At 36.3% G+C, this 16115-nt stretch overlaps 2 protein-coding genes across 2 annotated transcripts; both read left to right on the forward strand.

Annotated features, from left to right (window-relative positions):
- Positions 1–987: 987 nt before the first annotated feature.
- Positions 988–1536, forward strand: LOC115950224 (protein FAR1-RELATED SEQUENCE 5-like). Its single transcript, XM_031067459.1, has one exon. It carries the CDS (start codon positions 988–990, stop codon positions 1534–1536), a length of 549 nt encoding a protein of 182 aa, XP_030923319.1.
- A 12388-nt stretch (positions 1537–13924) lies between these two features.
- On the forward strand, positions 13925–14431 carry LOC115950225. Its single transcript, XM_031067460.1, has one exon. The coding sequence runs from the start codon at positions 13925–13927 to the stop codon at positions 14429–14431; it is 507 nt and encodes a 168-aa protein (XP_030923320.1).
- The last annotated feature ends 1684 nt before the right edge of the window (positions 14432–16115 follow it).

Genomic DNA, 16115 nt, shown 5'->3' on the forward strand with positions numbered 1-16115 from the left:
TTGGAGATGAGAGAGTAGGAGAACTTTTATTGTATTAAGGTTTCTTAATTTGTCACCTCTTCTTATATATTGCCTCAATTGCTTCTCAAATATATATATATATATATATAGAGAGAGAGAGAGAGATGGGTTCAAGTTACACCTGGTGTAACTCTAAAGAGTTACACATTTTTCTAAACCATTAGATTTAAGTAGATCCAATGGTAAAAGAAGATACTCATTAATACTAATATTATGATTAGTATCTCATTAATTATTCCTTATTTATTGCATTTTATACCTATCTCTAAACCTAAAAAAAAACACAAAAAAGTGTACGTCTCTCTCTAATTTTTTTCCCACTGTTTCTTAAAAAAAAAAAAACACAGAGAGAGAGAGAGAGAGAAGAAGTTATTGGTTGCACAACTGGTTAATCTCCCACTTTTTTTTTTTCCCTTGTTATAATTTCTTAGATAGAACTATTTTATTGTATTCAACTATATTGTAGTACATACGATGAAAATTTTGGTGGCTGTTGTGGTTCTTTTTATATACAATAGTAGTGTTTTAGTTCTTTTTATATGCAACTATTTTCTAAAACAACTTGCTATTGACTAAATCTATTGGGTCTATTAGTTCTTTTTATATGCAATAGTAAATATAATGTATCAAAATAACTGCTGCATGTGTAGATAAAACCTCTGTTTTTCTATTGGGTCTATTAGTTGTTCCAAATTTTATTGTCTCACATGTAGTTAAGGAACATATGTATTGTAGCTACATGTTTACACATTGATGAGAGGAAACTTTGATATTATATTCGGTCTATTAGTTGTAGCTACAAGTATTGGCTACTAAATCAAATAGTACTTGGCTCAAAGTGACTATTTCTTTAGATATGAAACTATTCAAATTTTTTTATTTATGTAAATATATTGGTTGTTATATTTACATATTTTATATTTGTGTTCATTGTTTATATTGGTTGTTATAGTTACTAAATAGCAAATGGAGTGTGAAGAGTTATGTGATGTCCCAAACAATCTAGAACTATTAGAGCAAGAGTTACCACTTGAAGATTTTGGTGATTGTGAGTTGAAATCCAAGCCATATGTTGGAATGCAATTTGACTCCCTTGATGGTGTTGAAACTTTTTACAAAGTATTTGCAAAAAAAGAAGGTTTTGGAATCCGTATTCGTACTAGTAAAAGACCACCTAGAAGTGATAATATAAAAAGTTGTATTTATGTATGTTGTAGTGAAGGGCAACGCAAAAGAAAAAAGACACTTGATAATGGAGAGAGCAGAGATGATGAACAAAAGGCTCGTAGAAGTTGTTCAAGTCTTAGAACTAGATGCAAAGCAATGCTTAAGGTCATGAAGAATAAGAAGTTGCAGAAATGGGTTGTGAAGGGATCTGACAACAACCACAATCATGGTATAATTAGTCCAAAAGTGTGTCATATCTCTGATGCCACACAAAAATGTCTACTGCTACCAAAAGTCTTGTTGAAAAATTTGGTGAAGAAGGTCTTCCAACAGGAAAATTTGTCATGATATTCAATGTAGCTAACCAAATATTTACAAGTAGAGATTGCTAGAATCACTTGAGAGATGTTAGGGGAAAAAATCTAGATGTTGGAGATGCCTCAGCTATCCGTAATTATTGCTAAAAACAACAAATTGAAAACCCCAATTTCTTTTATGCAATTCAATGTGATGATGTTGGCCATATGGTTAATTTTTTTTTGGGTGGATGCACGATCAAGAATGACTTATCAATACTTTGAGGATGTAGTGATATTTGACACGACTTATAAAATGAACAAGTATGATATGCCATTTGCCCATTTTACAAGGTTAAACCATCATTGTCAATCAATTTTATTTGGTTGTGCAGTGTTGTAAGATGAGACAGAACAAACTTTTTTGTGGTTGTTTGAAACTTGGCTTCAAGCAATGTGGGGGAAGGAATCGCTATCTATTATTACAGATCAAGATTTAGCAATAGGTGCAGCTATTGCAAAGGTATTCCCAGGAACTTGTCATCGTCTTTGCCTTTGGCATATTAAGAAGAAAATTCCATAGAAACTTTCCCATATATATCATAAGAAGTCATTATTCAAATGTGAGTTGAAGTGATGCATACGTGAGTCACCTAGTGTGGAAAAGTTTGAGGAGGCTTGGAAAAGCCTAATATTAACTTATGACTTGGATAGAAATGAATGGCTTCAAGGATTATATAATATTCAAGAGTCATGGATACCTGTATATAATAGAAATACTTTCTTTGCAGGAATGAACACTACCTAGAGAAGTGAAAGCATCAATGCATTTCTTGACTCCTTTGTTAACTCGAGAACTACATTACAGGATTTTGTGGTCAAATTTGCAAAAGTAGTGGACAGTCATTATAATAAAGAAAGAAATGAAGATTTTGATTCAAGACATTGTTGAGGACTGTTTTTTCGGCCCACGTGGCATTACTTCATTGGCACCCTATGCCACATCAGCATATTATTGGTTTTTTTTTTTGGTAAATCTATTTAAAGCCCAAAATAAGCTCATATCTCATTCAACTACATGGATTGGGCTCACATGGCCTGCAAGATCCTTACTTCAAGAGGCGGATTCATGGTCCACATTTCCTCTTCATTAATTGAAATCATAACCCTACGACATTATTAAAATCAACATATGGATTGGGCTTAAGCAATGAATCAAAGCTCACAACCCATATTACCTCTCTTACACTCATGGCAAGCAGCTTCTTCAACGAGAGCCCATATTTACACAAAATGACAACAAAACCCAAGGTACGTCATCTCATCTTCATCTTATGACCCAAGCTCATAACTCTCTTTGAGGAAACTTTGGGAGTCGTGGTTTGGAGGGCCAAGAGGTATGTTTAGTAAAGCTCCAACGGTTTAAAGTTGATAAAAGAGACATGTTACTTGACGTGTCTTCTCCAACTCCCTGAACTCTTACGAGTCCATGTGTAGTGGGTAACATATGGTAAGCATCTCTTATCACATATCACTTTAAATGATAAAATTCCCCATTGCTCTTTTCCTAAAACTTAATATTCATCATGTGACAAATGCTCAATATCTTCAGTCATCTAACTACTGGAAAGATAACTGTTCATTCAATCCCCAGCTGTTGTTATACAAATTTAGAAACTTCATTATATTATTCTACATAAATCTCATTACTTCTTTCAGCTAAAATCCAACTCAAACTCATGGCCTAATTTGATTGGCTATCTTTTATCTCCAACTATATACAAAATATTCATGATATCTCTCATACCCAGCTACTATTTGCCACAATCTGACCATATATGTTTTTGCTAGCTGCCAGAGCAGAGTATTAAATACTCTTCTTGCTCACCAAGATTATGTCACAACACAATGAGACCTTGACCAAATCTCTAAAGCTTCCTTAGCCTTCAACCAATCCTTCTATTACTTGTTGGAAATGTGTTGTAATGGAACCTTGGGCCAAAAACACAAACACCCGAAAAGGAAACATTTCTAGCTGAACCCCAGCAATGCATTCAGCACTTGACACCTGGCTGGAAGTGATATCAACCATTTAATATTGAAATCCCAACAACCAGCTGTTATACCCAAAATAGCAAGATACTCTTCAAAGAGATCTTACCATTTTTCAGCCAAATCCATCCAATAAATGCTAAATGTCCTCTCCAGCAGTCTGAAAGCACCCATCTGACCTCATTGACTTCTGCCTAAAGCAAACAGCTTTTCCTGATAGTTGGGACAATTTTTTTCATGATAGCTGTCACAACTTTTCCTGACAGCTGGGACAGCCTTTTTCAGAGTAGTTGTGACAGCTGACCCAGCAGCCTGAGCATTACTGATTTTTCCACATTTGGCTAAAACTAAAACCAACTATTGAAACTACCTTTCTCTTGCTAAAATACCTTCCTTTTCTGTTGCTCTTTCCCCAACAACTCTTACCCAAAATAACAAGAATATTTTAAAGCTAAACATACCATTTTTGGCCAAATCTTAAGATGGATTCTCTGAAAATTTATTGCTATTTGGGACAGATTTTGGTTGATATTATTTGCTAAAATACCCCTTTAAACTGAGTTAAATGTGATAGGCCACAAATTGAATGACCCCTTGTGATAGAAATTAATTAATTAATTAGCCAAGTTCTTAATTAATTAATTTATCATGCAAACACGTGATAGCACAAACAAATCACCAATAAACTAATTTTTGCAGCGGAAAATAAATAACACGGTGATTTGTTTACAAATGGGGAAAACCTAACGGCAAAAACTCCACCGGGTGATTTTCAGGTCACCACTCCCGAAACTCCACTATTATCACAACAAGCGATTACAAGTAAAGGAATCCTAGTACCTTACCAACCTACAGTTGAACCCTTACCCCAATACCCAATTGGATTTGTTCTGTAGTGACAGTTCCCCTTTCAGATGCACGACTCCTAGTACGTGACTAACCAATTGCGCGGATCCCAATACGCGACTTCAATCACCAACTAAGAAGGTTGTTGGTTGCAAAGTTCTTCAGTTCATTCATACGATGAAGATCAAGAAGATGCTTGATCACAAAACCCTACGGTGCACATACACAGCAACTTCTTCAAGAGAAAGAGATGAACTAGGGCAAAAATTTCGTCTCCGATCACAATTTTCTTGAACAGAGTTTGCTCAATACTTGTGCAACTTATGAACACTTTGACGGCCCTTAAACTGATCCTTTTATATGTCTAGGTTTAGGAGAAAAGAAGGCCCAAAGACATATTCACGGATCCCAAGAAAATTAGATTGAAATTCTGAAAATATTAAACCTCGACAGATAGCAGCTGTCGAGCACACTGAATGTAGAACAGCTTCCTTAAGCTCGATAGATGCAGCTGTCGACTAGCTGTCGAGCTTTAATGATTTTGCACTTTGAACTTGTTTTCTTGAACAGACTTGAAAGTTTCAATACTTGATCTTGAAACAAGGTTTCTTGAAGTATTTAAAACATCCTAAATCTACCTGAATACAAGTAGAGTGCGTTTTGTCAAAGGATAAGCTAATTACATAAAATCATGACATATGTTCTTAACAAGTGAAACACATATGTCCTAACAATCTCCCCCTTTGGCAATCCGTGACAAAGCCACAACAAACTAATGAACATATGAGAGAAGTCATAAATCACTCAACTCATATTCACTTGTTGAATAAAATAAAATCTATCCTAACACAAACTCTTGGAAAACTTTGCAAGAAGAGAGTTTATGGCAAGTAGATTTTGACAACCTGTATATCTGAAACACTTTTAAACAAAACTTATCAAGGCATCTTTGTGTGAAACAGAAATAATAGATTGCATACAAGTATAAGAGACATGTGTATAAAGAGCGAAAAGAACCAACACATGAAGGAGTAGGTGAAAGAAAAACATATATCAATATAAGTAAAGAGATAAATACAATGTATGTCTGGAAATGGTCACACGACCTCATGTACAAAAGTAATGTACCTAAAAAAGAAAGAAAAGAAAAGATACATACTGTCCTCACTACATTCCTCAAAAAAAAAAAAAAAAATCTATCAACACTCCCCCTAACAAAATGATCTTATACTAACTCTCCCCCTAAGATGGATTACTCTCATACCAAAACTACTCCCCCTTTTTGTCACGAATGATAAAGGGTAAGAGTGTCAAGTAGATATCTCATCGGCAGAGCTAGCATCTCCATCATCATCATCTGAAGCATCATCGTCATCACCATCATCATCATCCTCATCCTCAGAAGCAGAAGCCACAGGAGAAGGCGGTGAAGGAGTAGCCTCAGGAACAAAGCCACCCATAGACACCTGTTGTCGAGCAATACGACCGACACGAATGTTCACCTGATACAACTCCGTAGAGAGTGTATCGAAGCGAGCATCCATGCGCTGCAGCTACACCATAATATCTCCTAGAGACACATCGCTCGAAGAGGAAGGAGGAGTCGATGTGGATGGAGCCGAATGGGATGGAGCGGAACAAGAGGAAGGAGCTGCTGAATCCGACTGCCACGACTGAAGCTGGGCCTCGCTACATTTAACTGTAGCGTAATCTATGGCACACATAACGGGGAAGTGGTCGAATGAGGGAAAAGGAACAGAAAAGTGGCATAGAATCCTCGTGACAGCGGAAGGAAAGATGAGCTTATCACGGGTCACCGAATCTAGATAAACATCTATAATAGACAAAATGAAATGAGAAGGGAAGTCTATGGTAAGATGCCCAAGAAGGGATAACAAAAACCGAGCACGAGACTCTGTGATGGAGTTATAGCGAGAAAGGGGATGCAAAACAAAAGTTATCACCATGTTCATGAATCTAAGACCTCTAGTAAAAGGTCAACATGGTGTAAAAAGATGCTCACCACAAGAAGTAGGGCGTTCACAAAAAGTGGACATAAGCTCATCCCTGGACACAGTTCTCTGACGCTCACAACTAGGATAGTCAGAAAACTCTATCTTAGGAACCTGAAGCACATCCGCAACTAACTGCGGTGTGACAGGAATGTGTGTACCTCAAACGTGAGTGAAGAAAAGAGGTACTGACCGATCAATCACGTGCATGTTGGAGTAGAACTCCTGGATTAGCACGAGAGGACAGGTGACCGGGGCATCACATAGTGACTCCCATCCCCTACTGTGAATGATAGAGGGTAGGTCGGTGTTAGCAAAATCTGACAAGATGACTCGGCGTTCCGAATCAATACCTTGTCTAGAGAAGTTCTCTGAAAATGCCTTAAAGGCATCATCATCACGGAACCGGATATGAGATAAGATGGGATCAGATGAAGAAGAAGCACTGGAACGAAGAGGGTTTAGCCTGGAGTGGATTTACGCCTATGTGCCATAGACACGATTAACGTAAACAACAGAGAGGGAGAAAAAGAAAAACAATAAGAAAAGTCCCAACCATTTTCAAATATATCAAATATATTGAAAGAAAGTACATATGCATGGGAAATGCATGAACATGTGACATGTAAAAGTAATTGTATCATGGGCTCAGCCTAATCCAAACCTACCAGCACACAATCATATAGCACACATCTAATTGCATGGCAAGACCATTATAATGCTAATGTGATGCAATGTATGAGGTTTTAAACACATTTAAGTAAAAAACCAACCCAAAATTTCAAGGAAATCTCATCAATTTTGAAAAACCCCAAAAATTTCCAAAAACCCCAAATCCTAAGTTTCAAAACATGAAATGCATGTATGAGAAAGGATTAGAAGCTTACCAAGTAAAGAGAAACTTGAAAAAGCTTGAAGAATCCTTGAGGAACAAGTTTAGAGAGAGATGGGAGTGTTTTGGGAGAGAAAACAGAGAAGTATCGAGAGAGAGATCGAAGAAAATGATTTCTGGATCGCATAAAGGCCTTATATAATGCAGCCAGTAAATCTCGACAGATGCAGGTATCGACAGGTATCGAGATATCTGTCAAGAAGGTGTCAAGAAAATGCTCGTCGATTGCTGAGGTGTCAAGGAGGTATCGAGGATCAGCATGCCAGTTTTTAGAACAGAAGCTCGATCGAACCACCAGGTATCGAGAAGTTATCGAGCATACAGACCCAATCTAGATAGATCCACCAGGTATCGAGGTGCAAGTGAGATTGCGATAAGAAAAAGCATAAGGGAGCTCAACAGATAGCCAGCTATCGAGGAGGTATCGAGGAGGTGTCGAGCCAGCTTTTAAAAGCAGTTTTTCGAGATGTGAAAAACACAAACATGAATGCAATCCAACATGCAACTCAACCAGTGATCTAATCAACATATTAAGCTCTTAAAATCATCTCTCAAATGAAAATTTAAGCACATGGATCTCCACAAACACACACACACTAAACAAGTCTAACCAATTTTATATTTCAAAAACAAGTCTAGACAGTTTAGTGAGCATACATTAATACAAGTAAAACCTCGTGATGACCAAATCACATTGTACCTGCACATGTATCAAGAATAGCAAAGAATATCGCGTGTTGTTTGTGAAAAACATCGCAAGATTGCATAAGTGTATACATGTTATGACGATTTGAGATATGAGAAAATCACTTTAACTCACACACAATCATAACTGCTTGATGGAGACTATCATCTTTAAGGTACATCCTAAAACTCCTACATCTCCTAGAATACACGCTTGCAATCATATTTAAAGCATTTTTTATCTTTTTGCTTTTGATTTTCTTTGCATGTTTTCTTTTAAACATATCATGCATGGGCTTATTATAGAGAGAAAAGAAATACCCAACGATAATTGACATTCAAATTTTGCTATGCCTAGGAACATAAATGTCATTGACACTGCACTTTTGCTATGCCGAAGCATACAAGTGTCTTATTATGATTGGCAGGCAACAGTGGTGAGATGGTGATTTATGCCTTTCTCTCAGGATTTTTTAGTCCTTCCCGTCAAAAAGAGTGATATGCATGTTAAGTTTAAGAGACAACTTAATCGTACTCATCACAAACATGAGCCACAAAACTCACTTGCTTAGTTGTGCATAGAGATGTTCATCTAAGCTACAAATAATACAAAGTTTAGAAGACTTTGTTTCAATGGTCATCCAAGATACACAAGTACCAATGTATAAAACACACATTGTTTTTGTATTTTTCTGATTTTTCAATTTTTTATTTTTATTTTTATAAAGACAAACAAAAACAATGCAAAAACTGAAAAATAACCAAACAAAAATATGTTAAACAAACAAAGCATAAAAACTAGACTGACTCAAAACATAAAAGCAGAACAAATAAGTAATGCACACACAAAAACAAGAAGAGAGAGAGAAAAGTGATAGAATCACTTGGAGCCTTTTTCCTTCCACACCTTGGAAGAACCTTTCCGTCTAGCAAACCTTTGAACCGGCGGTGAAGGGGAAGAATTAAAACCGTTCAAGTTAGAAAGGAACATGAGGGCTTTGAGAAAATCACCAAGGGGAGTGAGAGAGGATTGAAGCTGATTCTGGTTCCTAGATGCAATCAAGCCATTGCTCTGTTGAGTGGCAAGCCACTTGTAGCAATATGGTCGAGTATGACCGGTAGCTCCACAATGATGACAGAGATGCTATTCTTTTGTTTAGGCTTTTGAGAGTTAGCCTTCTTAGCCCTAGGATTTTTAACATCTTTCTTCTCAAGTTTAGGGGGTGCTCTTAAGATAGATTTACCCTTGTCTAAGTTCTCACTAGCTAAATCAGTTTTAACCTCATTGTTCTCAGTTTTAACATTATTAGCAGAAGGAATAAAAACAGCAGTACTAGAAGAAGCAGTATTAGAGGAAGAAAGACCATACCCTAAACCTATTCGATCTGAAGCAAATTTCTGAATGCTTAGCATCTCATCTAGCTTTGCACTTGAAGTCCTCTCCAATTGAGCTCTGACTTGAAACAGCTCCCCTTCAAGCTTCTTGGTCTTCTCAGCCAAGAAATTGTTCTCGAATCTCAGTACTCCAATAGTCTGATTAGCCTCATCAAACTTTGTGGAAAGCTCCTCACAGTCAAGTTCCACATCACTGAGCTTCTTGGTGGTTAGCCTATATAATTTCTCATGCTTTTCAGAGAGCTTATACAGCTTCTCATAGGCTGTATGGATGTCATCTTGGTCATCCATCTTCTCAAACTTGGAATCCACCAGTTCCTCTTCTTCAACCACATCTTCAACAATCCAATTAGTAGGATTGACCGTGGCCGTAAAGGCATTTAAGATTCCGTCATCCTCATTGTCGGAATCATCCTCAGGCTCAGTGTCGCTCAAGGTAACAGCAAGTGCCTTGCTCTTCCCAATGCTTTTGAGGTATGTAGGACACTCATGCTTCATGTGACCGAAGCCTTAACACCTAAAGCACTTAGGTCCTGAGGGAACAGTGTACTGACCACCTTCTTTAGCATCCTTCTTCCCTTTGTCTTGGCCTTTAAATTGAGAAGAACTGGATTTCCTGCGGTCCTTGTCGAAACCCTTTCCATTGGCATTCTTCATGAACTTCTTGAACTGCCTGGTGATGTAGGACTTCATCTTGGAATCTTCATCATCAGAAGATTCATCTGTTTCACTGCTCTTAGCCTTTAGTGCCATACTCTTGCTTTTACCCGACTTGCCTATTCTTGTCAACCCTAACTCGTAGGTCTGCAAGTTTCCAACCAGCTCAGTCAGAGGAATCTTGTCAATATCTTTTAATTCCTCTATTGCCGTAATCTTGGCATGAAATCTCTCAGGCAGAGATCTGAGCACTTTCCTCACAATCTTGGGTTCAAGAATGGTTTCTCCATGATTGAAGGTTGAGTTCACTATGTCCTTTAGTTTGGCATAGAACTCATCGAAAGACTCATCCTCTTCCATCTTTATTTCTTCAAAGCTTGTAGTGAGCCTCTAAAGTTTTGAGTCTTTGACAGCCTTAGTACCCTCATAGATTTTCTGGAGAATGGTCCAAGCCTCCTTGGCAGTTTCAGTGGAGGATATCTTCTTGAACTCCTCATTGATGACAACACTGAACAATGCATTCAAGGCTCTACTGTTGAAGTTTGCCGCCTTAATCTTGGCATCATCCTAGTCGACTGGCGCTTCTATAGGCTTAGTCCAGCCTAACTCCACAGCTTGCCACACTTTCTCATCTAAAGATTGCAAGAAAGCTCTCATGTGTACTTTCCAGTATGCATAATTAGTGCTATCAAATAAAGGAGGTATAATTAAAGACTGTCCTCTATCCATAACAAATAGGGGTCAATGGATCAACACAGTAAAGATTAAACCCTAATCAAAGTGTGCCCGCTCTGATACCACTTGATAGGCCACAAATTGAATGATCCCTTGTGATAGAAATTAATTAATTAATTAGCCAAGTTCTTAATTAATCAATTTATCATGCAAACACGTGGTAGCACAAACAAATCACCAATAAACTAATTTATGCAGCAGAAAATAAATAACACGGTGATTTGTTTACGAATGAGGAAAACCTAACGGCAAAAACCCCACCGGATGATTTTCAGGTCACCACTCTGGAAACTCCACTATTATCACAACAAGTGGTTACAAGTAAAGGAATTCTAGTACCTTACCAATCTACAATTGAACCCTTACCCCAATACCCAATTGGACTTGTTCTGTAGTGACAGTTCCCCTTTCAGATGCACGACTCCCAGTACGTGACTAACCAATTGCGCGGATCCCAATACGTGACTTCAATCACCAACTAAGAAGGTTATTGGTTACAAAGTTTCTCAGTTCATCCACACAATGAAGATCAAGAAGATGCTTGATCACAAAACCCTACGATGCACATACACAACAACTTCTTCAAGAGAAAGAGATGAATTAGGGCAAGAACTTCATCTCCGGTCACAATTTGCTTGAACAGAGTTTGCTCAATGCTTGTGCAACATGTGAACACTTTGACGGCCCTTAAACTAATCCTTTTATATGTCTAGGTTTAGGAGAAAAGAAGGCCCAAAGACATATTCACGGATCCCAAGAAAATTAGATTGAAATTCTGAAAATATTAAACCTCGACAGATAGCAGCTATCAAGCAGCTGTTGAGCACACCAAATGTAGAACGGCTTCCTTAAGCTCGATAGATGCAGCTGTCGACTAGCTGTCGAGCTTTAATGATTTTGCACTTTGAACTTGTTTTCTTGAACAGACTTGAAAACTTCAATACTTGATCTTGAAATAAGGTTTCTTGAAGTATTTAAAACATCCTAAATCTACCCGAATACAAGTAAAGTGCGTTTTGTCAAAGGATACGCCAATTACATAAAATCATGACATATGTTCTTAACAAGTGAAACACATATGTCCTAACAAAATGGAACCCTTCATCAATACCTCAAAGGAGGGACACCAAAGGAGGGACACCAAGGGAGAACTTTCCTATACACTTCTCTATTCTTTCTCCCTCTAATAATTTTCTGAAGCTCTTAATGAAGTTCTAAGCTTCTAAGTTTTTTTAGTTTCCAGATTAGGAACTAAACTCTTCAGCCCTTAGCACATAAATGCCTTCATAAGCCCTCATACCTCCTCTAGCAGAAAATCCTAGCAACTTTGCTAAACACACTATAACACTATTACTCTCTTATACTCATTATCTCACTCTCCATATTCTGAAAATACATATATCTTGCTGTCTATATCTCTAAACATCTCTTTCTTCACTTCTCTTACACAATATCATACACATATATTACACCATTACATGTAACACACCACAACTCTTTTAGCTCCTCTCTCATACTCTCTTACTCTGAAATTCTACTGTTTTGCTACCCATAAACACATCTCAATACTCTTCTACACCTATCTTACTGCTCCTATCTCCAAATACCTAAGCACATATCCATGCTCTTCTCTTACAAAATCTTTCCTCTTGGAAAGCAATCTCTACAACTTCTCTAGCGGTTATAATCTCACATTTTACTATCTTTAACCTCCATATCTCTCATACTTCCATATATCATACATATTACAAATGCTACATTTGACAAAGCATCTATATCTTTTACCATCTCGACACTTCTCAAGATATGCCAACCACTCATACTAAAGCCCTTCTCCTAGAAGGCACCAAGACTTCATATCAAAGCCCTTCTCTTTGAAGGCACAACTACTTCTTACAAAAGCCCTTCTCTTAGAAGGCACATATACTCCATACAAAAGCCATTCTCATGGAAGGCAACTCTAATCATAACTTCACAACAATTAAAAGAGCATTGTCAAAGGGGAAACTCATTTAAGTGCATGATAAAAGGAGAAAGCTTAACTAGCCCCTACACACAGCTGGGCATACTCTCTTTCCCTCCAGTTACACCCATTTTTCCCCTCTCAATCTTGAAGTTATCATGGCAAATTTCCTCTCTACCGTGGGGTCACTCTACTGGGATATTATCAACTCACAGAAGTTGTACAGCTGGGCTGCAAACCATCAAAGATATGTGACTTTGCTTCCTTATCTTTAAATTTACATCATTGAGTATATGATTATTTCACATTTAAATACATATTACTTTATTCCAACCACTATTACAACTATTGACCAAGACTTAAACTCATTTAAATGAATGATAAGAGGAATAAGCTTAACTAGCCTTAACCGCTGGCATTCTACTGGAATCCTATCAGCTCACTAATGCTGCATAGCTGGGCTGCAAACCATTAGAGATGGGTGACTTTGTTTCCATATCTTTAAATTTACATCATTAAGTACATGATTACTTTACTTCTGAATAAATACGATATTTCAACTACTATTACAATTACTAATCAAAGCTATCATATCAAACACATATTAGATATTTATTCGACCATTATTGCGATTCTTAGACTTTGGCTTTAATGATTTTATAGGCTTAAAAAATACGCTGGTAGTCGTTGGACCACATGGCCCAATGTTGAGTTCCGAACGCAACTCCCCAAAAAGAATCCGGGCCTAGTAAGATCATCCCTCCAACAAACCACACATGGCTGGGCATCCGAAAAAGGCCCCCGAACAGACATAAAGTCCTTCTTTGGTAATTGGCTCAAAAATAGAGCATCAAGCTGCTTCTACATACACGAGAACCATATTTAGCAAGTTTCAAAAAGAGTTGGTGAGTAGTAATCATTTTACAAAGGAAAAAGGTTGAGAAAAATGGAACTTCTTATAAGTACAAAGTAACAAGTTCCTTTGTTCCAAATGATGCATTTATTGAGAAGTTGAACTTGGAATCAAAAGTTTGTGAGTGTGACTGCCAACTTTTTGAGTTTATGGGAATTGTTTGTAGGCACATGTTATTAATCTTTCAAGTTAAAAATATTTTTAAGATTCCTAGCCACTACATTCTACAACGCTGGACAAAAGAAGCAAATAAAGAAATCAAAAGTGTAGAATATAGATCAAGCTGTGAGGATGAGCATCATATGTCAAGAGCCTTACGATGTTCGACATCGTGTAAGTCAATTGTCTTACCTTGCTGAAAAATTTGAAGATATATATGAAATGATCATCTCCAACTTAGACCAGACCCTTAAGAAAGCTTTTGGAATGGAAAATCAACTGCTTGAAGGTAATGAAAATGATGAAATGAATATGCATCACAAGAGTGATGAATCAACTTCCATTGTTGAAGTACAAGATTGCTCTCCCAAAGTTCCTTTGAATATAAAAGATCCACATGTATCACAAACCAAAGGTCGAAAGAAAAGCACCGAGAAACAGGGTCATGGTGGGAGAATTAAAGGTGGGCTTGAAATATCCTTAGCTTGTGCAACTGTAAAAAGACGATCTTGTCAACTTTGTGGGGGTTATGGTCATAATCGTCGTACTTGTAAACAATATAATGGCGAAGGAAGTGATTACCAAGATGAAGAAAACATGACAACGGTTGATTCCAATAATATTGATGACTTAGCATAAAGTGAGTTTTTTCATTTCATTTTTCTAGTCTTTTTTATATTTTTAATTTTGATTGTAATAATATGTATCTTTTGTTTCAAATTTACTTATACATTTTTTTTTTTTTTTACTTTAGGTACATGTGGCTGAAGAGAATCACAAAATAAGCTTCGCTTGGTGGAATTGAGATATATAGAGTCCAAGTAGCTTAAAATATATAAGTGCTTAAGGACCTATGTTGTTAATCATGATGAAACAATACATTTTGTTTTTTTTTTTTTTTTTTTTTTTTTTTTGTTTTTTAATTTATAAGGACCTATGTTGGAATACTATTTGGAATTTTCTAGCTAAGAACCTTAACTATTAGTCTTTGATCCATGACAACATATATATGGAGGGTAGTAGCAATGCAACCATAGTTTTGGTTAAAAACTACTCATTTACTTTTGCTTTAATTTAATGTGATTAACAGTGTGTTTATGGCACATTTTTCAAAATTTTAAGCAATTCTATACTCTTTGTTTAGTCCTATACTCATTTTTCATAGAGGAAATCTTTTTTGTGATAAGCAAGAAATGGTTGACCTCTTTACTTAGCTGTTACTTTGGATTTAAGTAGTATCATTTTACACTATGGGTTCAGGATATGTTTCATAATTTATTTATATTCCCTAGAATACTAGGGAGCATGGAAACTGCATGGTAGTATGAAGAAAAGAAGAAAATTTACTTAGTATAGGCTTATACTTTTGCTTAGAACCATTTGCGTTCTTAGACAACTTAGGATTTCAAAGCATATGGTTGAGGATTGTATATTATTTTTGAAAGTTTTGAAGATGAGATAGACAAATTATTGTAAGAAAAAAATTAGTAATCAAAGCATGCCAATAATTTTAATGATTTTAAATTGCATGGAAATTGGATAAAATTTTATATTGGAGAAGCAATCTGTTAGAATAATGAAAACGTTTAGGAGGAAACCTATTAACAATTTTCCCGTAATGTGTTACTGTCTCCAAGGATGGTTTTCAATTAATTCTTAATCCAAACATCTCTAATTGCAAAAGCTGATATATGAGGAAGCTATTTTATTCAATCAATTGGAGTCTAGGTATACAACTAACATAAATACATTTAGCAATAACAACTAACAACAGATACAATAGCGTTTGCTGCTCCATAATCACTCTTAAACCTCCATAATCACTTCAATACCAGGTGAAGTAGAGGTCTAAGGATCATTTTTGCTACTCCATAATCACTATAATACATTTTGTATTCCCATCAAAACACTTGTCAGTGAGCCTTCTAACATTTCCCTGCAAAATGAAGTGTTTGTTTTAAGTCTTTCACAATCAGCTATAAGCAATAAATCTTACTTTAAGAGCCTATTTAAAAAATTAGAGCAAGTTAGTTCTACTGCTTTCATAAGGTGTTGTTATCTTTAGCAAGGTTTCAAACCCGAACTGTTCATTGAACCATAAAAGGAAGAGGTTCAAGGTTTTCGAGGTCGAACCGAGGTTGAACCGGAGTCGAACTGTGATAACGTCATAATTAATTTAATAATTATTTAAAAAATAAATAAATATATTAAATTAGTAAAAATTAAAAATTTAACTAAAATAATCCAAATAAATATAAAGAACTATATTTCAAATAATTTTTTTATGTCATAAGTTTCATAACGTAAATTAAAATATTAAATT

Source organism: Quercus lobata, chromosome 6 (assembly GCF_001633185.2).
Source record: "Quercus lobata isolate SW786 chromosome 6, ValleyOak3.0 Primary Assembly, whole genome shotgun sequence".
NCBI lineage: Eukaryota > Viridiplantae > Streptophyta > Magnoliopsida > Fagales > Fagaceae > Quercus > Quercus lobata.